Source organism: Pleurodeles waltl, chromosome 8 (assembly GCF_031143425.1).
Source record: "Pleurodeles waltl isolate 20211129_DDA chromosome 8, aPleWal1.hap1.20221129, whole genome shotgun sequence".
NCBI lineage: Eukaryota > Metazoa > Chordata > Amphibia > Caudata > Salamandridae > Pleurodeles > Pleurodeles waltl.
Genome location: NC_090447.1, coordinates 313031926 through 313053087, shown reverse-complemented (window position 1 = coordinate 313053087; position 21162 = coordinate 313031926). Strand labels below are relative to the sequence as shown.

At 43.2% G+C, this 21162-nt stretch overlaps 1 protein-coding gene across 1 annotated transcript in view; it reads left to right on the top strand.

Moving 5' to 3' along the window:
• The window catches only part of CHD1L (chromodomain helicase DNA binding protein 1 like), a 228787-nt gene that overhangs the window by 180619 nt on the left and 27006 nt on the right, over positions 1-21162 (top strand). The window contains exon 22 of the mRNA XM_069204150.1: positions 8195-8303. Coding sequence (XP_069060251.1) covers positions 8195-8303 — 109 coding nt within the window. The remainder of the gene's footprint in view (positions 1-8194; positions 8304-21162) is intronic.

Genomic DNA, 21162 nt, shown 5'->3' with positions numbered 1-21162 from the left:
AGGTGCTTTTACGCCTCAGGGATGGGTGGTGCAAAGGAATAGTAAAAAAATGTATATGTGAGTGTGGTGTTAATGTATGTTAATTTGATGTGTTGTAATGTTGTTGCAGTGAATTGTTGTGGTATGTGTAGCAGTGATAAATGTCATTGTATTTATGTAAATGTGCTGTAAAGTTGTGCATTATTTTGGAAGTATGATAAATCTATGTGTTGCTGTATCATGCAAGATAGTAACCTACATTTGTGCCCCACTCCTGACTTACTCCTGAATTTCTGCAAGTGAATGATTCCTTCCCATGGAAATAAGTTTTGTGTATATAACCCTGAGACAGGTCCTGGATGCTAAATTGCACCTAAGTAGTTTCTTAATATTTTCTTCTGAGATGTCAGGTGTTGTCCTGCTTTATGTCTTCATTGAGAATCATGACTTAAAATGGAAATAAGCTTTGTGTATATAATCCAGAGACAGGTCTCTGATTCTCCAAATCCATTCTTACTCTAAAAAAGCTCGTCCAAAAAAATCAGTGCATCAACTTCTTGCTGGAATGTCATCATCTAAGCATCTTTGAGGCTAAGTACAAGTTTTTTACACAAAATAGCTTTGGCAAAGAACCATTCCTGATCTATTCATGGGTCAATTAGTTAATTTAACCCAAGTGGTCACAGACTTAGTTGTGGTTATGGTAAAGAACAGGGAAAACTATTTAAGTTTATCAACTTAAAATTAAAAACTACCTTATCATGGAATAATGTGAAATAATTTTAGATATTTACTTTAAATCTGGAATAAATGAAATAAATGTTACAGCTCATTAACTTAAACATATATTAAATAATTACTTGTTTTAATATATTTATTGCCTTTAAGAATAATACGTAGAGAATAAATTTAAAAACAAATCTTCATAATTTCCTTAATTTAATGTGTATTAAAATGTATTAAGTTTTATGTCTAGAATTTTTTATCTCATTATTTAATATTATACTTAAATGTTATTTTAAGTATAGTTTTAATATAACTTGATTATCATTGTTTATATTTAAATAATTACATGTTCGATGGCATCTGTCGCTGTAGATACGCATGTTCTGCAATAGCTCGCCATCTGGTGTTGGGCCGGAGTGTTACAAGTTGTTTTTCTTCGAAGAAGTCTTTCGAGTCACGGGACCGAGTGACTCCTCCTTTTGTCTCCATTGCGCATGGGCGTCGACTCCATCCTCGATTGTTTTTTTTCCGCCATCGGGTTCGGACGTGTTCCTGTCGCTCCGAGTTTCGGAACGGAAAAAATAGTTAATTTCGGAAGATTTTCGTCGGTATTGTTGCGTTCGGGATCGGCGTACTTAGATTCAACACCGCATCGAAGATCGAAGAGCTCCGGTGCCCTTCGGGGTAGTTTTTCGATCCTCCGTCGGGGCCTGGTCGGCCCGACCGCGTGCTGAGGAACGCCGATGGAACGGACCCCGTTCCGATTCTGCCCCAAATGCCACAATAAATACCCCTACACAGACCAACACTTGGTTTGCAACCTGTGCCTGTCACCTGAGCACAGCGAAGACACCTGCGAGGCCTGTCGTGCGTTCCGGTCCCGAAAAACACTCCGAGACCGTCGAGCCAGAAGACTTCAAATGGCGTCCGCACCGACAGCCCAACGGGAGTTCGAGGAACAGGAAGAGGAAGGTACCTTCTCGATCCAAGACTCAGACTCCGAAGGATTCGACGATACACAAACCGTGAGTAAGACGTCGAAAACCACACAAAGAAACATTTACAAGGCACAGGGGACGCCACTGCCACCAGGCCATGGCTCAACCCATAAAATCGGTGACCGACCGTCGGCACCGAAAAAGGCCCAAACAGTGCCGAGATCGTCCGACTCCGGTCGAGACACCGGCACGCAGCCTTCTCGGGACCGAGAAAGTGCTGGAGACAAGCCTCGACACCGAGATGCCGGTGTAGACACGGCTCGACGCCGAGACAGCGGCACCGAAACAGATCGACGCCGAGAGGTTTCGGCACCGAAAAGGAAAAAAGTCACCTCGGAGCCGAAAAAACACGCAGACACAGTTTCGACGCCGAAACAAACTGCAAGCGACCCAGCTTCAGGCTCTTATACAGAAGAGCACTCGCTAACCTCCCAAATGCAGAAGCATAGGTTTGAGGAAGAGCTACAAGCAACTGATGCGGACCATACGCAAAAGCGTATCTTCATTCAGCAGGGGACAGGAAAAATAAGCACCCTTCCCCCCATTAGGAGAAAGAGAAGGTTGGAGTTCCAGGCGGAACAAGTACCACAACCAAAAGTGGTGAAAAGAGTTACACCACCACCCTCTCCTCCGCCCGTGATTAACGTTTCACCAGCACAAACGCCATCACACTCCCCAGCTCACACCACCATGAGCCAGGGTGACCAAGACCAGGACGCATGGGACCTATACGACGCCCCAGTGTCAGATAACAGCCCAGAGGCATACCCTACAAAACCATCTCCACCAGAAGACAGCACCGCGTACTCTCAGGTGGTGGCTAGAGCAGCACAATTTCACAACGTAAGCCTCCACTCAGAACAGGTCGAGGATGATTTCCTGTTCAACACACTCTCCTCCACCCACAGCTCCTACCAAAGCCTGCCTATGCTCCCTGGTATGCTCCGGCACGCAAAAGACATATTTAAGGACCCGGTCAAAAGTAGGGCAATCACACCAAGGGTGGAAAAAAAGTATAAGCCGCCTCCTACAGACCCGGCTTTCATCACAACACAGCTGCCACCAGACTCTGTTGTTGTAGGAGCAGCTAGGAAAAGGGCCAACTCTCACACATCTGGAGATGCACCACCCCCAGATAAAGAAAGCCGCAAGTTTGATGCAGCTGGTAAAAGAGTCGCAGCACAAGCTGCAAACCAGTGGCGCATCGCGAACTCCCAGGCACTACTTGCGCGCTATGACAGAGCCCACTGGGACGAGATGCAACATCTCATTGAACATCTGCCCAAAGACTTCCAAAATAGGGCAAAACAAGTGGTTGAGGAGGGACAGGCCATCTCCAACAACCAGATCCGCTCCTCCATGGACGCTGCAGATACAGCTGCACGGACAATTAATACATCTGTAACTATCAGAAGGCATGCATGGCTCCGAACGTCTGGATTTAAACCAGAGATTCAACAAGCAGTTCTCAATATGCCTTTTAATGAAAAAGAACTGTTCGGTCCAGAAGTGGACACAGCGATTGAGAAACTCAAAAAAGATACGGACACTGCCAAAGCCATGGGCGCACTCTACTCCCCGCAGAGCAGAGGGAATTACAGCTCATTCCGTAAAACGCCCTTTCGAGGGGGGTTTCGGGGTCAAAGCACACAAGCCAGCACCTCACAAGCCACACCGTCCAGTTACCAAGGACAGTATAGAGGAGGTTTTCGGGGACAATATAGAGGAGGGCAATTCCCTAGAAATAGAGGAAGATTCCAAAGCCCCAAAACCCCTACTACTAAACAGTGACTCACATGTCACTCACCCCCTCCACACAACACCAGTGGGGGGACGAATAGGTCATTATTACAGAGCATGGGAGAAAATCACTACAGACACTTGGGTTCTAGCAATTATCCAACATGGTTACTGCATAGAATTTCTACAGTTCCCTCCAAACATACCACCAAAAGCACAAAATTTAACAACACACCATTCCAATCTCCTAGAGATAGAAGTGCAGGCACTATTGCAAAAGAATGCAATCGAATTAGTGCCAAACACACAAATAAACACAGGAGTTTACTCACTGTACTTTCTGATACCAAAGAAGGACAAAACACTGAGACCAATCCTAGACCTCAGAGTAGTCAACACTTTCATCAAATCAGACCACTTCCACATGGTCACACTACAAGAAGTATTGCCATTGCTAAAGCTGCACGACTACATGGCAACTTTAGACCTCAAGGATGCTTATTTCCATATACCAATTCACCCATCGCACAGGAAATACCTAAGGTTTGTATTCAAAGGAATACATTACCAATTCAAGGTACTGCCTTTCGGATTAACAACCGCACCAAGAGTCTTTACCAAATGTCTAGCGGTAGTCGCTGCACACATCAGAAGGCAGCAAATACATGTGTTCCCATATCTAGACGACTGGCTAATCAAGGCCCATTCGTTAATAGAGTGCTCAAATCACACAAATCATATCATACAAACCCTCTTCAAACTAGGGTTCACCGTCAATTTCACAAAATCCAAGATTCGGCCACACAAGGTACAACAATACCTGGGAGCCATAATAGACACATCAAAAGGAGTAGCCACTCCAAGTCCACAAAGAATTCAAAATTTCAACACCATCATACAACGCATGTATCCAACACAAAAGATACAAGCAAAGATGGTATTACAACTCCTAGGCATGATGTCATCATGCATAGCCATTGTCCCAAACGCAAGACTGCACATGAGGCCCTTACAACAATGCCTAGCATCACAGTGGTCTCAAGCACAGGGTCACCTTCTAGATCTGGTGTTAATAGACCGCCAAACTTACCTCTCGCTTCTGTGGTGGAACAACATAAATTTAAACAAGGGGCGGCCTTTCCAAGACCCAGTGCCACAATACGTAATAACAACAGATGCTTCCATGACAGGGTGGGGAGCACACCTCGATCAACACAGCATACAAGGACAATGGAACGTACATCAAACAAAACTGCATATCAATCACCTAGAACTTCTTGCAGTTTTTCAAGCACTAAAAGCTTTCCAACCAATAATAGTTCACAAATACATTCTCGTCAAAACAGACAACATGACAACAATGTATTATCTAAACAAGCAGGGAGGGACGCACTCCACGCAGTTAAGCATGTTAGCACAAAAAATTTGGCATTGGGCAATTCACAACCAAATTCGCCTAATTGCACAGTTTATACCAGGGATACAAAATCAACTCGCAGACAATCTCTCTCGAGATCACCAACAGGTCCACGAATGGGAAATTCACCCCCAAATACTGAACACTTATTTCAAACTCTGGGGAACACCTCAGATAGACTTGTTTGCGACAAGGGAGAACGCAAAATGCCAAAACTTCGCATCCAGATACCCACACAAACAATCCCAAGGCAATGCCCTATGGATGAACTGGTCAGGGATATTTGCTTACGCTTTTCCTCCTCTCCCTCTCCTTCCTTACCTGGTAAACAAACTCAGTCAAAGCAAACTCAAACTCATATTGATAGCACCAACTTGGGCAAGGCAACCCTGGTACACAACGCTGCTAGACCTATCAGTGGTACCCTGCATCAAATTGCCCAACAGGCCAGATCTGTTGACACAGCACAACCAAAAGATCAGACACCCAGATCCAGCATCGCTGAATCTAGCAATCTGGCTCCTGAAATCCTAGAATTCGGGCACTTACAACTTACCCAAGAATGTATGGAAGTCATAAAACAAGCAAGAAGGCCATCCACCAGGCACTGCTATGCAAGTAAATGGAAGAGGTTTGTTTGCTACTGCCATATTAATCAAATACAACCATTACACACAACTCCAGAACATGTAGTGGGTTACTTGCTTCACTTACAAAAATCTAACCTAGCTTTCTCTTCCATTAAGATTCACCTTGCAGCAATATCTGCATACCTGCAGACTACCTATTCAACTTCCCTATATAAAATACCAGTCATTAAAGCATTCATGGAGGGCCTTAGGAGAATTATACCACCAAGAACACTACCTGTTCCTTCATGGAACCTAAATGTTGTCCTAACTAGACTTATGGGTCCACCTTTTGAACCCATGCACTCCTGCGACATACAGTTCCTAACCTGGAAGGTGGCATTTCTCATCGCCATTACTTCCCTGAGAAGAGTAAGCGAGATTCAGGCGTTTACTATACAGGAACCTTTTATACAACTACACAAAAATAAAGTCGTCCTAAGGACCAATCCTAAATTTTTGCCGAAGGTTATTTCACCGTTCCATCTAAATCAAACAGTGGAACTTCCGGTGTTCTTTCCACAGCCAGATACCGTAGCTGAAAGGGCACTACATACATTAGATGTCAAAAGAGCATTAATGTATTACATTGACAGAACAAAGAACATCAGAAAGACTAAACAACTCTTTATTGCATTTCAAAAACCTCATGCAGGAAACCCAATTTCAAAACAAGGTATAGCCAGATGGATAGTTAAATGCATCCAAATCTGCTACCTTAAAGCTAAACGACAGCTGCCCATTACACCAAGGGCACACTCAACCAGAAAGAAAGGTGCTACCATGGCCTTTCTAGGAAACATCCCAATGCAAGAAATATGTAAGGCAGCCACATGGTCTACGCCTCACACATTCACCAAGCACTACTGTGTAGACGTGTTATCCGCACAACAAGCCACAGTAGGTCAAGCTGTATTAAGGACATTATTTCAGACTACTTCCACTCCTACAGGCTGATCCACCGCTTTTGGGGAAATAACTGCTTACTAGTCTATTGCAGAACATGCGTATCTACAGCGACAGATGCCATCGAACTGAAAATGTCACTTACCCAGTGTACATCTGTTCGTGGCATCAGTCGCAGTAGATTCGCATGTGCCCACCCGCCTCCCCGGGAGCCTGTAGCAGTTTGGAAGTTACCTTCAATTACTTATATATGTATCATCTCAACCTTAAATAAGTGCATACTTAGTCACTCCATTGCATGGGCACTATTACTACAATTCAACTCCTACCTCACCCTCTGCGGGGAAAAACAATCGAGGATGGAGTCGACGCCCATGCGCAATGGAGACAAAAGGAGGAGTCACTCGGTCCCGTGACTCGAAAGACTTCTTCGAAGAAAAACAACTTGTAACACTCCGGCCCAACACCAGATGGCGAGCTATTGCAGAACATGCGAATCTACTGCGACTGATGCCACGAACAGATGTACACTGGGTAAGTGACATTTTCATTACATTTCAAATTATTTTATTTATCTAAGATTATTTAACATTACTTGCTATTGGGTGGTGTTTCAAGTCCCTGCCTCCATTGTTTTGTATGCAAGTGAGTTGCAGTACCTGTCGGAGGCAATGTGAGGTACTGGACTTACCCTAAGTCTGTGCTGGAGTACAATTACAACTGTTTTGGGACCTTTTTGGCTGTATTTAACTTTAGACATGAAGTTTGAGACTTCCCATAGGCTCGCTCACTCCTGTGTGAAGTGGATGTTACCTTTTAAACACTTTCCTGCCACTCCTCCTGTTGCTCCATCATTTGCTACTAAAATGTAGTTCTGCACGTGAGGAGATCTCCGCGCTTGTGGTCGTAATCTCTGTATAATCAAGATAAATGAGGTGAAAAGTTCCTCATGTAGGTTTGTGAGTTGCATTTTTCTGTATGTGAGTAGTACGGCTGTAGTATTACTAAACTTAATACAAAATGCATGTTTGAATGAGGCTTATAGATCACTTTATAATTCTGTTCTGTGCCAAATAGTGTTAGGGCTGGGAAAGAATATTCCAAATATTGCAGTTCCCTAGCGTCTTCCTTGATAAAAGCATTACTCTGCACAGGCGTATGAAAATTCTACAAATTTAGTAAATGTTGAATGTTTCTGCACCCATATCTACCAATACTGATGGATACTACTTTCTGCAGCTTCCGCACCTGACTTTCCTCCAGCACATAAAGCACAAAGAAATTAATCTGGGGGAGCATGTGCTATATGATAAAAGAAAGTTACTATTCAGAAAGCTTCCTGAACACTACCCTTTTGTTTTTCAAACCGTTGTAACATTTTTTGTCTGCAATATGTATCTATTTCGATAGCCATAGCCCCACTTTATTCTAATTATTTAATTTCTAAATATGTAACAACATTCTGAGCACTTGTGAATGATTTCTGAAGCATTTCTTTGTGTTATTGTTCTTTTACATTAGTTGATGACTAAAGAACAATAGGTAAGGTTTACTGTACGTTCTGCAAATATCATTGAGGTTATATTGGGTTTTTACTTTCCACTGTGCCTGTAATTATGTAAATTACAAATAATACATATGTTAAAAATAATTCAATATCTAAAAACATCATATGAATTCATAATGCAAAAAAACAACTTTGATTAATTTTTTGTTTCTTTTTCTCAAATGGTAGTTTGATAAGATTTAGTCATCTGATAAATGACTGAATAATATTCACATTTGTTTCTTTATTTCAGCTAGTGTTCATCTTCCACGAATTGGGCATGCAACCAAAGGTTTTAACTGGTATGGGACTGAGAGACTTATACGAAAATACTTGGTGGCCAAAGGTGTTCCAACTTTTATGTATCCTTTGAAAGTATTTTAGAATATCTATTAACAGACACGGTTAAGGGAATGCAAATGTTCCAATGAGAAAACCTGACTGTGGTAAAAGCTCTTACAATAGTTTATAAATCCTTCTATACAGATTGCTTCTTTTAGTATTGTATGTCCAGTTGGCAGACCATGGAAGATAACCAGCATGATACAGCACATTGCTGTACCATATAGCACTAGAGTCGATTCATCAAGTGGTTTAGGAACTAAACTGCCATTTCTTACATTTTATAAACTAGGTTAAATGTGTTATGTTTTCCTGTTGCAAAATATTTCCATTATTTTAATGCAAGATGCATAGAGCATAGTGCAATCATTTATTCATTTGAGCTTTATTTCGACAACAGATACCATAAAAGCAGTATATATCCACACAAAAAACCTTAAGCCACAGTGCAACACAATACAATAAAATATAATAAAATCCTCAAGATAAGAGGTTCCACATTACCGGAGCCCACGGCATAAAAACCGCACACTAGGTACTCTATCAAAAGTTACATATGGCTTAATTGTTCTGAAAAGTTCGTGGACCTATAGCATAAAAATGAGTAAACAAACGTGTACTCTGGGTCATGCAAATAACATAGTAGACCTTTACCAAATGGGTTTAAATTCATAAGACCTTGGCGTTCTCCTCCCAGTGTTATAAAAATGCCTGCTATAATACAAATGTAGAAGCAAGGAACTAAGAATAAGCAATATTAAATCGATTAAGAAACATGATCTATGAGCGTTAAATAAACGTTGTGTTAATATTTTTAAAAACGTACTCTAATACGCCATATTGCAGCTAAAAACTTTGCCACAGCACACACCACCGGCCCGTGGGTACCAGTTCTGCAAATCCTAAGGGTAAAATGACGGTCCCTAATCCCCGTGATATCGCAGAGAGGTCTTATCCAACGGACCCTTTCCTTTTTATATGCGGGACAATGGAATAAAACATGACTAATAGATTCCCTAGTGCTACACCCCATCGGGCAAGAGTCTGTTGAACTAGCAGTTTGCTTCCACATGGAAGTAAGATCACGTACTGGTAAGGAACCAAATCTAAATCACGTGTAAAGTGCACGTGCCACAGGATGTGAAATAATATCAAAAAAGTGCTCAAACTCATAATGACACTTAAATGATAAAAAAAACTGTCTGTCATACTACCCGACGGAACAGCTGCTAAAATTGATGTTTGCACACTCACCCAGTATGCTTCCTTCAAAATCTGTGAGGCGTTTTTGGGAGATGCAAGGGATCTGCCCAATAGGAACCCAACCCAAGTTTGAGGAAACCGCTTTTTTACATAATGACATCATGGAAGGTAGAAGAACTCAAGGGAACCTTTAACGGGGCCTTAATAAAAAATATCTGTGCTCTTTCTGTGTCATGTACTTTACCTGGCCCCACAGCTCAGCACCATACAAGGCACCCACTCTAGCCTGCATTTTGTAAATATCTACTCCAGGTGGGATGGGAAAGGTGGACGTTCTAGCAGCGAATCTCAAAATGCCCCCTATCTTTTGTTTGAGGGACATGGTGCACTTTATCAGATGTGCTGACCATTTATGGGAGTTTCTAATCTAACTCCCAGATAGTCAAAATCAGCAACACGTTCAAGGGTCCTACCATCCAGCATTATACTTTTCTTTGCTCTAAATGTTGGGTCACCAAATACCATGCATTTGGTTTTAGTACTGTTTATTTGTAGACCATAGTCCCTTCAAAACCCTGAAAAGTTTTCCAGAAGTCTGGATAATCCAGAGGCAGTTTGGGATAAGAGCAGGGTATTGTCAGCAAACAACAAACGCGGTGCCTTGATCCCTCCCAATTTCGGAGCGTCATTTAAGCTATCAAATAGATATGGAATGCAAGCATTTATGAAAAGTAAGAAAAGAGTGGGAGCCAAGACACAACCCTGTCTAACACCTATCTTTGTGGGAAACTCATCAGATAATTATCCGTCCTTCCCCCACCTTACTCTGGCAAATAGTGCAATCAAATAGAAATGTATTGCTACTATATCTTTTAGAAAGGAATTATATTTTTCTTGCATAATTGGAAACCATTCTTGCTTACCATTTTCTCTTCCCTTTGAAGATACCCAAGTACCCTTACAGTAGCTCTGATATCACAAAGTTAATTCCTCTGTAATAGTCATTACTACACTGGTCCAAGAGCAATAGTTTCTCTTTATTGTAACATTTCCTTACTCACCAGTTTCACCTGCCATTGGCATCCTGCAGCAGCTGTGCCATCACTAGTTTTTGAAGTGATTGTTTTAATGCTTTAAAATATTTTACATAATAAACATATTACTACACAAATATAAAAAGGAAGCAAAAAATATAATTTCATAGAAGGAACAAACCATATAATGTTTTTTGTTTTATCATTACCTTTATTATAGAAACAAACTGGCACTTTGGATCAGTCACATTAGGCCTACACCATTAGAATGTTCCTGGTGTATTTTAGCCTAGACCAGCAACACAGGTTCTAAAGTTCTAGGTTTTACTCAGATGTTTTTGGTCATCATTTAATAGTAACCTGTTTACAAAAGTGTGTGCTGTAATAAAGAGTGCATTTAGCATTCTCCTTTCCAAAACTGTAGCAAAACTAATACATTTACACTATAATTGAAAGTTCTTCAAACTAAACCATAAGACAACTCAAATGGTGGTATACTTATTTTCAGTATCTTTGATGGCTTTTAAATTACTAACGCCAAGAATAGACAGCCCGCTTGGCAGTTTCATGCACAATAAAATAACTTTACTGGATCACACCTGTTAGTAGTTCTGAAAGAGTGCCAATCTTTTGTGTCTAAACAGTGAAGAAATATGCTGTACAGATTTGATAAAGATGGAAGGACTGAAACTAGAGCTTCCTAGAATGTCCTTGATGAGGGAGCTGTTTGTTACTCATTGCTTGTCAGTAAAGCAACAACCAAATCCACTCCCTAAAACACTTTAGATATTTTTTTGCTTGCTCGCCTCATCTTATACAAGTATTTACAATTATCAACCTGATAAAAAGATGTAAGGAATTTGCCGTGAGGAAACTCACTACAAAAGATATGGCAAGTTTTTTTTAAACAAAAGCTTCTATTAGATGACTCACCAGCCTTGTAATAAAAATACATGGGAGAAACGTGTTTTGGGACCACCCCCTTTTTTCTTGACCTTTGGTTGACGGATCACCCCTAAACATTCCAGGAAGGAGCTGAGGTGGATGAGACTTTTTATGGAAATTTCACGAAGATTGGACAAACGGCAACAAAGATATTAGCAAACCAAAAAATGCATTTCCTAAGGGAATGTTGCCCCAACTTGGCAATTTGTCTGACCACGAGCGATTGCTCAGGGTAACGTCCCAACCAACCGCTCTTTTGCTTACTATGCCACCTCTGTTTAGACCCAACCATATGGAAATCTGCCTTGACCGTGCTACTCAATGAACAGTCCAGCCTGAACTGCTAGGCAGGTCCACAATGAACCGCAATACAAGTAACCTAGGGCTGATTTCACCATGGTGAGGGCTGATCAGCCAGGTATAGCTTTGTTCCAGTGGCGCAGTGAGCATTGGACCCACGTTTGGGCATACCTTTGCCACCTAGGGCGGTACTTGAAACACAAAAAAAGTGATGGGCGGAATGCTTGCAACTTGTCTAACCACTGGCAGTTGCTCAGGTAACATCCCAACCAATTGTTCTTTTGCTCCGAAGCCCCTGAATTGTCACATGAAAACAGGTGTAGGAAACACTGAAATATCCAGCCAATGCTCCTTCCCAAGATAGAAGGAAAGTATGTGCACTTCCAGAAGAATGTATAATATTTCATTCATTGGCAACACACTCAATGCATTTCGACCCGAGTCATGACCAAGACACAGTGTGTGTCGAAATGCGTTGAGTGTGTTGCCAATAAATGAAATATTCTACATTCTAATGGAGCCGTTGTCAATGTTAAGGCCTTATTCACCGCAGTGCTGGCTGGCGGAAACAGCCAATTAATGGGGCCAGCAGGGTTCAGGCTGCACAGACGGCTTGATGGAGGAACGAGTTCTTGGCGGGAGGCCTTCGCTGCCTGCCAAACTCGTAATGAGGCCCAAAGGTTCCTCTATGAGAACACATTGATGGCAGCAAGGAGTGGTCCCTTGGAGCGACGGCGAGTATGTAAACCCAGTTTGTGATTTGGAAAACCTTTACCAAATCTCTGTCTGGTTTTAGTAGACAGCCAAAAGCCATTTTGGTGCCCTAAACCCTAAGAGTTTTGCAAATTACAAGTTCTGCAACCTTAAAACGACTTTATACATCTGTCCCGCAGTTGTTTCAGATCCCCACTAATTTAAGTGTTTTAACCTTCATTTTAGCAGTTAATTGCTGATCAGTTTTTAGTGTAATAATATCATTTCAGTTAAACAGGTAGTAAAGTTTTACTTTCACTGAAGTAATCTAACAACATGTTCGATGGCATCTGTCGCTGTAGATACGCATGTTTTGCAATAGCTCGCCATCTGGTGTTGGGCCGGAGTGTTACAAGTTGTTTTTCTTCGAAGAAGTCTTTCGAGTCACGGGACCGAGTGACTCCTCCTTTTGTCTCCATTGCGCATGGGCGTCGACTCCATCTTCGATTGTTTTTTTTCCGCCATCGGGTTCGGACGTGTTCCTGTCGCTCCGAGTTTCGGAACGGAAAGATAGCTAATTTCGGAAGATTTTCGTCGGTATTGTTGCGTTCGGGATCGGCGTAGTTAGATTCAACAACGCGTCGAAGTATCGAAGAGCTCCGGTGCCCTTCGGGGTAGTTTTTCGATCCCCCGTCGGGGCCTGGTCGGCCCGACCGCGTGCTGAAGAACGCCGAAGGAACGGACCCCGTTCCGTTTCTGCCCCAAATGCCACAATAAATACCCCTATACAGACCAACACTTGGTCTGCAACCTGTGCCTGTCACCTGAGCACAGTGAAGACACCTGCGAGGCCTGTCGTGAGTTCCGGTCCCGAAAAACACTCCGAGACCGTCGAGCCAGAAGACTCCAGATGGCGTCCGCGCCGACAGCCCACCGAGAGTTCGAGGAACAAGAAGAGGAAGGTACCTTCTCGATCCAAGACTCAGACTCCGAAGGATTCGACGATACACAAACCGTGAGTAAGACGTCGAAAACCACTCAGAGGAAGATTTACAAGGCCCAGGGGACGCCACTGCCACCAGGCCATGGCTCCACCCATAAATTCGGTGACCGACCGTCGGCACCGAAAAAGGCCCAAACAGTGCCGAGATCGTCCGACTCCGGTCGAGACACCGGCACGCAGCCTTCTCGGGACCGAGAAAGTGCTGGAGACAAGCATCGACACCGAGATGCCGGTGTAGACACGGCTCGACGCCGAGACAGCGGCCCCGAAGAAGATCGGCGCCGACAGGTTTCAGCCCCGAAAAAGAAAAAAGTCACCTCGGAGCCGAAAAAAGACGCAGACAAAGTTTCGGGCCCGAAACAAACTGCAACCGACCCAGCTTCAGGCTCTTATACAGAAGAGCACTCGCTAACCTCCCAAATGCAAAAGCATAGGTTTGAGGAAGAGCTACAATCAACTGATGTGGACCATACGCAAAAGCGTATTTTCATACAGCAGGGGACAGGAAAAATAAGCACCCTTCCCCCTATTAGAAGAAAGAGAAGGTTGGAGTTCCAAACTGAACAGACACCACAACCGAAAGTGGTGAAAACAGTTACCCCACCACCCTCTCCTCTGCCCGTGATTAACGTCTCACCAGCACAAACTCCATCACACTCCCCAGCTCACACCACCTTGAGCCAGGGTGACCAAGATCAAGACGCATGGGACCTATACGATGCCCCAGTGTCAGATAACAGTCCGGAGGCATACCCTACGAAGCCATCTCCAACAGAGGACAGCACCGCGTATTCTCAAGTGGTGGCTAGAGCAGCACAATTTCACAATGTAAGCCTCCACTCAGAACAGGTCGAGGATGATTTTTTATTCAACACACTCTCCTCCACCCACAGCTCATACCAAAGCCTGCCTATGCTCCCTGGTATGCTCCGGCACGCAAAAGAAATCTTTAAGGAGCCGGCCAAAAGTAGGGCAATCACACCAAGGGTGGAAAAAAAGTATAAGGCGCCTCCTACAGACCCGGTTTTCATCACTACACAGCTGCCACCAGACTCTGTCGTTGTAGGAGCAGCTAGGAAAAGGGCCAACTCCCACACATCTGGAGATGCACCACCCCCAGATAAAGAAAGCCGCAAGTTTGATGCAGCTGGTAAGAGAGTCGCAGCACAAGCTGCAAACCAGTGGCGCATCGCGAACTCCCAGGCACTACTTGCGCGCTATGACAGGGCCCATTGGGACGAGATGCAACATCTCATTGAACATCTGCCCAAAGACCTACAAAATAGGGCATAACAAGTGGTTGAGGAGGGACAGACCATTTCCAACAACCAGATCCGCTCCTCCATGGACGCTGCAGATACAGCTGCACGGACAATTAATACATTTGTAACTATCAGAACGTCTGGATTTAAACCAGAGATTCAGCAAGCAGTTCTCAATATGCCTTTTAACGAAAAAGAACTGTTCGGTCCAGAAGTGGACACAGCGATTGAGAAACTCAAAAAAGACACGGACACTGCCAAAGCCATGGGCGCACTCTACTCCCCGCAGAGCAGAGGGAATTACAGCACATTCCGTAAAACACCCTTTAGAGGGGGGTTTCGGGGTCAGAGCACACAAGCCAGCACCTCACAAGCAACACCGTCCAGTTACCAGGGACAGTATACAGGAGGTTTTCGGGGACAATATAGAGGAGGGCAATTCCCTAGGAATAGAGGAAGATTTCAGAGCCCCAAAACCCCTACTACTAAACAGTGACTCACATGTCACTCACCCCCTCCACACAACACCAGTGGGGGGAAGAAATAAGTCATTATTACAAAGCATGGGAGGAAATCACTACAGACACTTGGGTTCTAGCAATTATCCAACATGGTTATTGCATAGAATTTCTACAATTCCCTCCAAACATACCACCAAAAGCACAAAATTTGACAAAACATCATTCCAATCTCCTGGAGATAGAAGTACAGGCACTATTGCAAAAGAATGCAATCGAATTAGTGCCAAACACACAAATAAACACAGGAGTTTACTCACTGTACTTTCTGATACCAAAGAAGGACAAAACGCTGAGACCAATCCTAGACCTCAGAGTAGTGAACACTTTCATCAAATCAGACCACTTTCACATGGTCACACTACAAGAAGTATTGCCATTGCTAAAACTACGCGACTACATGGCAACTTTAGACCTCAAGGATGCTTATTTCCATATACCAATACACCCATCGCACAGGAAATACCTAAGGTTTGTATTCAAGGGAATACATTACCAATTCAAGGTACTGCCTTTCGGATTAACAACCGCACCAAGAGTCTTTACCAAATGTCTAGCGGTAGTCGCTGCACACATAAGAAGGCAGCAAATACATGTGTTCCCATATCTAGACGACTGGCTAATCAAGGCCCATTCGTTAATAGAGTGCTCAAATCACACAAATCATATCATACAAACCCTCTTCAAACTAGGGTTCACCGTCAACTTCACAAAATCCCAAATTCTGCCGCGCAAGGTACAACAATACCTAGGAGCCATAATAGACACATCAAAAGGAGTAGCCACTCCAAGTCCACAAAGAATTCAAAATTTCAACACCATCATACAACGCATGTATCCAACACAAAGGATACAAGCAAAGATGGTACTACAACTCCTAGGCATGATGTCTTTATGCATAGCCATTGTCCCAAACGCAAGACTGCACATGAGGCCCTTACAACAGTGCCTAGCATCACAGTGGTCTCAAGCACAGGGTCATCTTCTAGATCTGGTGTTAATAGACCGCCAAACTTACCTCTCGCTTCTGTGGTGGAACAACATAAATTTAAACAAAGGGCGGCCTTTCCAAGACCCAGTGCCACAATACGTAATTACAACAGATGCTTCCATGACAGGGTGGGAAGCACACCTCGATCAACACAGCATACAAGGACAATGGAACGTACATCAAACAAAACTGCATATAAATCACCTAGAACTCCTAGCAGTTTTTCAAGCACTAAAAGCTTTCCAACCAATAATAGTTCACAAATACATTCTCGTCAAAACAGACAACATGACAACAATGTATTATCTAAACAAGCAAGGGGGGACGCACTCCACGCAGTTAAGCCTGCTAGCACAAAAGATTTGGCATTGGGCAATTCACAACCAAATTCGCCTAATAGCACAATTTCTACCAGGGATCCAAAATCAACTCGCAGACAATCTCTCTCGAGATCACCAACAGGTCCACGAATGGGAAATTCACCCACAAATTCTGAACACTTATTTCAAACTCTGGGGAACACCTCAGATAGACTTGTTTGCGACAAAGGAGAACGCAAAATGCCAAAACTTCGCATCCAGATACCCACACAAACAGTCCCAAGGCAATGCCCTATGGATGAACTGGTCAGGGATATTTGCTTACGCTTTTCCTCCTCTCCCTCTCCTTCCTTACCTGGTAAACAAACTCAGTCAAAACAAACTCAAACTCATATTAATAGCACCAACTTGGGCAAGACAACCTTGGTACACAACGCTGCTAGACCTATCAGTAGTACCCTGCATCAAATTGCCCAACAGGCCAGATCTGTTGACACAACACAACCAAAAGATCAGACACCCAGATCCAGCATCGCTGAATCTAGCAATCTGGCTCCTGAAATCCTAGAATTCGGGCACTTACAACTTACCCAAGAATGTATGGAAGTCATAAAACAAGCCAGAAGGCCATCCACCAGGCACTGCTATGCAAGTAAATGGAAGAGGTTTGTTTGCTACTGCCATATTAATCAAATACAACCATTACACACAACTCCAGAACATGTAGTGGGTTACTTGCTTCACTTACAAAAATCTAACCTGGCTTTCTCTTCCATTAAAATACACCTTGCAGCAATATCTGCATACCTGCAGACTACCTATTCAACTTCCCTATATAAGATACCAGTCATTAAAGCATTCATGGAGGGCCTTAGGAGAATTATACCACCAAGAACACCACCTGTTCCTTCATGGAACCTAAATGTTGTCCTAACTAGACTTATGGGTCCACCTTTTGAACCCATGCACTCCTGCGAAATACAGTTCCTAACCTGGAAGGTGGCATTTCTCATCGCCATTACTTCCCTAAGAAGAGTAAGCGAGATTCAGGCGTTTACAATACAGGAACCTTTTATACAACTACACAAGAATAAGGTCGTCCTAAGGACCAATCCAAAATTTTTGCCAAAGGTTATTTCACCGTTCCATCTAAATCAAACAGTGGAACTTCCAGTGTTCTTTCCACAGCCAAATACCGTAGCTGAAAGGGCACTACATACATTAGATGTTAAAAGAGCATTGATGTATTACATTGACAGAACAAAGAACATCAGAAAGACTAAACAACTATTTATTGCATTTCAAAAACCTCATGCAGGAAACCCAATATCAAAACAAGGTATAGCCAGATGGATAGTTAAATGCATCCAAATCTGCTACCTTAAAGCTAAACGACAGCTGCCCATTACACCAAGGGCACACTCAACCAGAAAGAAAGGTGCTACCATGGCCTTTCTAGGAAACATCCCAATGCAAGAAATATGTAAGGCAGCCACATGGTCTACGCCTCACACATTCACCAAGCACTACTGTGTAGACGTGTTATCCGCACAACAAGCCACAGTAGGTCAAGCCGTATTAAGAACATTATTTCAGACTACTTCCACTCCTACAGGCTGATCCACCGCTTTTGGGGAGATAACTGCTTACTAGTCTATGCAAAACATGCGTATCTACAGCGACAGATGCCATCGAACTGAAAATGTCACTTACCCAGTGTACATCTGTTCGTGGCATCAGTCGCAGTAGATTCGCATGTGCCCACCCGCCTCCCCGGGAGCCTGTAGCAGTTTGGAAGTTACCTTCAACTATTTGTATATGTGTCATCTCAACCTTAAATAGGTGCATACTTAGTCACTCCATTGCATGGGCACTATTACTACAATTCAACTCCTACCTCACCCTCTGCGGGGAAAAACAATCGAAGATGGAGTCGACGCCCATGCGCAATGGAGACAAAAGGAGGAGTCACTCGGTCCCGTGACTCGAAAGACTTCTTCGAAGAAAAACAACTTGTAACACTCCGGCCCAACACCAGATGGCGAGCTATTGCAAAACATGCGAATCTACTGCGACTGATGCCACGAACAGATGTACACTGGGTAAGTGACATTTTCATTCTCTTTCATTCACACCCTTTGGAGGAGCTCAGCCGTATAAGATGATGGTGATTGAATGCTATAGAGTAATTCAAATGATAAATTACTCAAGAGTCTTAACACCTGGTGCAGACCTGGCTCGATCTGCTGCATGGTTCAAACAAATGAACAAAGAATATGGTAGCGCTCAGATACGCAGAGCTTATTACGGATATGTGCGAGTAAGGATACCTTCAGTTAGGCCCCTGAAAGGTCATGTTCACGTTTTCTTCAGGTACCTGTCAGAGTCAAATACATTAGCTCTATCTTACCCCGACTCACTCAGGTTATAGCTTGCATCACTAATAGAAGGCTGATAGTAGAATTTCTAATACTGTGTCCTGCAGTTGTACACTGACTCATGAATGAAGGTGAAAATGATGGGCAAGAATACTGCCCTAATCACATTTGGCAGCTAAGCTCTATATCAAGGGGCTGATTAAGAGTTTGGCAGTCGGAAAAACCTGACCACCAAACTCCTCATGAGGAGACCGCCACGGTGCTGGCGGGCTCCCCACTGGCCCATTACGAGTTTTCCACTGGGCTGACAGGCGGAAGCCAAGGTTTCCATCGGTCATCCCAGTGGAAAACGTGCAAAGGCATTGGCCGTGGCTCCACATAGAGCCGAGTCCAATGCCATCACACAGATGGCCTCCCTACCAACCTCGGAATGTGCACTGTCTGCCCCATTAGGAGTTTCCCACTGCATCAGTTGGAAACTGCCTACAGTATTGTCTCTGGATCATAATAGAGCCGGCAGCTCTAGTGCGTATGGTGCACCAGCAGGTGCGTTGGGTGCACCGGCACCCATCTCGATGTTCACTATCTGCAAGGCAGACAATGAACATCGTGACAGGGCTGGCCAGGAGGACACCTGCACTGCCCATGCCAAGTGCATGGGCAGTGCAGGGACCCCCCCCGGACTATTTAATCCAACTACTAAAATGGCTTCCTACACCACGCAGGCTGCTGTACCCCAGTATGATCTTCCTGTCAAACTAAGAGAGGGAGACAGAAAGATCAACACCATTGTAATGATAAATTCCTGGAGAGTTAGCAAATTGTTTACTATTTCAGCACAAATACTGCAATATAAATTGCATTCAGAAACAAGTAACTGAGTGAGCCAGTATACGTGATATACAGTACCAGACTGGGTAGGACTATACAACCTTTGCTTACACGTGTATACATATGAAAACCTCGAAGCTGGCATATTTTTGGGTATATGTAATTAATTCAATTTAATGTAATTGATGCAGATAAATTTCATATGAATTTGGACAAGCTGCAGTTGACTTAACATAGCCTAACTATTGATTGGGAAACTTCGACTTTGACCTTTACCTCAGCACTTATGCCACTTGTAAGTTATTAAAGAATCTTTATAACATTCCCTATCCAGGCCCTAGCCTAACAGCACTGTAGGTTCTCATTAAGTGGGAGAATTCTTACCTGTGCAATATTGGAATTTTATTTATTGTGCTTGACGCCACTGACAGTGGTGCTTTTAACTCCAGAGACCTTTCAATTGTCAAATTAATTTTGATTGAAGGGCAAGTAGACCGTAAAATCACTTTCCTCACCTGACAGAACCAGGCAACACTAACCCGAATGAATACGTAGACTAAAATAAATCTGTGCAATATTCGTAGGCAGTCTCTTATCCTCTCTTTAAAGTTAAAAAAAAAACTGCTAGAGTTAAGGATGTGTATTTATGACTGGGCGTTTAAAACGATCAGCAATCAATACTGTCTTATGTTAGTTCCATTGTTGATTTATTAAGGAAAGGAAGGACCTGCTTGCCAAGGTAGATCTCAGAAGCACATGCTACCTAGGGCAAGAATGTGAAGGAGACCTATTGAAGAGTGTGAACTCTTCGATTATCAAGTGTTGCTGTTATTTGGGCTCTGTTACTCACCTGCTGGATTTCAATACTTTACAACCATAATATTACAATAAGTGTTTTAAGCCCTTCATTATTTACCATATACTGAATATAATTACAGAACTTCTCAGCCAGCATGTCTCAACACTTGTCATGTTTAAACTCCAAAGCTCAGACTGTGCAGAAGCCAAAGGGCTGCTAGATCAACTTAACACAAGTGAAATTTCCTGGGTTACTGTCACCCAGGAGGTTTGCATACGGGTACCAGAAATGTTGAGGTCATTATGGACTGTTTATACCCACATGCACTAAAGGCATCCAAAACATACTAGAATCTGTGCTGTTTTATTGCCACGTCATTGATGCTGATTAAGAAAAAACAACTTGTTTTCTAGATAGAAAAAGCCGAGGAGGCTTTTTTGGTATTTAAAGACCATACTTTCTACCATTCCAGTTCTACTTCACTGAAATCATTTCATGTTGAGGCCACTACTTGATTAGTGTTGTGTTGTTTACAGGCCAAATGCTTAAAGTAGCCTTGTGCTCATTCAGACTTCATTATTTGGAGGCGCTGTTATGCATCA